This window comes from Asparagus officinalis, chromosome 7 (assembly GCF_001876935.1).
Source record: "Asparagus officinalis chromosome 7, Aspof.V1, whole genome shotgun sequence".
NCBI lineage: Eukaryota > Viridiplantae > Streptophyta > Magnoliopsida > Asparagales > Asparagaceae > Asparagus > Asparagus officinalis.
In genome coordinates this window covers 47968749-47970089 of record NC_033800.1, presented here as the reverse complement: position 1 = coordinate 47970089, position 1341 = coordinate 47968749, and the positions used below count along the sequence as shown (strand labels likewise).

Below are 1341 nucleotides of genomic sequence, written 5' to 3'. Positions count from 1 at the left end.
TGAAATGAAAACCTAAAACAAGTAATTATTAATTACACAATTATTTTTTTTAAGCGGCAACTGAAATTTTACTAAGCTAAGCAGCAATACGATGAATAAAAGATTCAATGTGGAGACAAAGTACCCTCCTAGAAAGACTCACGCTTCGACAACAATGATGACTTTGCTAATATAAGAGAAAATTTCGAGCATGACACCCTCCATGGAATAATAAAATTTCCTAGTCAAAATAGACTCGCCGTTGGAACGCCAACTTGCCTCTTATAGAACAGCGTCAAAATACAGTAGCCTCTACAGGGCCAAAAATAGTTTAGATAAATGATTAAATGATAGTTACAAATCAAAACAAAATGGAGGCTTCATTATTAGCACGCCTCATGCTCAGCCAAGACCTTGAATTCAGCTGAGTTTAAAAGTGCAAACTAGCCATCCTTTATTTATTTTTTTCAACAAAATTTCCATATATTTCCCAATTGAGTTATTAGTCAGATGGACCAATCATTTTCTCTGGAACCACAAGCTCCTCAAATTCTTCAGCGGTAAGGACTCCAAGGTTCAATGCAGCCTCCTGCAGAAATAATTTTTTTTTTTCTAAATGTCAACACAAAAATGGATAAGCTTTATATCTCAGGTAATCAAGAACACACCTTTTTCTAAGTCTCGGCAGAATTCAATATCATATATAAGGAAATTTTCACAACGAAAACTACTCTCATTGCACGCTACTGACGTTAGTGAAGGACAGAAGCTCCATATCACACATTATAAAGGCAAAATTACCAAATTGGCATTTTTAATATGATACTGATTACAATATGAGTTTTTTCTTTCACCGGCGATATTATGGCACGAATATCAAAATTAATACCAAAATGGTTATGTTTTGTACATAAAAAAACCAATCTGGTTATTTTTCCTACATAAAACAACACAATTTTGACGTAAAATGAGATATTAATACCATAAGTATTGCAAGTGAAAGTTAAAAAAGGCTAAATATCATTAAAAAACCCCTTAATTATGGACGACTATCAGAAAACTCCCCTTAACTTTCAAAATAACAGATAACCCCCCTTAAGTTTAGAGGTTATTAGAAAACCTCCTTTAACTTTGATATTTTATCATAAAACCCCCCTAATTACAAAATCTGAAAGTTAAACGGGGGTTTCGGGATAATCCCTATACTAGGGGTTTTTCTGATATTTTAAAAGTTAAGGGGGTTTTCTGCTAATCATCCAGTGCGTGTGTTGTGCGTGCGCTATATATGTATACTTAACAGGGTTTTTTCAGATATTTTAAAAGTTAAGAGGGTTTTCTGCTAATCATCCAGTGTGTGTGTGT

At 33.6% G+C, this 1341-nt stretch overlaps 1 protein-coding gene across 1 annotated transcript in view; it reads right to left on the bottom strand.

The window, feature by feature from the left end:
- LOC109846592 (fumarate hydratase 1, mitochondrial) overlaps positions 242 to 1341 on the bottom strand; it is a 26642-nt gene continuing 25542 nt past the window's right edge. The window contains exon 16 of the mRNA XM_020415839.1: positions 242 to 568. Coding sequence (XP_020271428.1) covers positions 482 to 568 — 87 coding nt within the window. The 3' untranslated portion in view covers positions 242 to 481. The remainder of the gene's footprint in view (positions 569 to 1341) is intronic.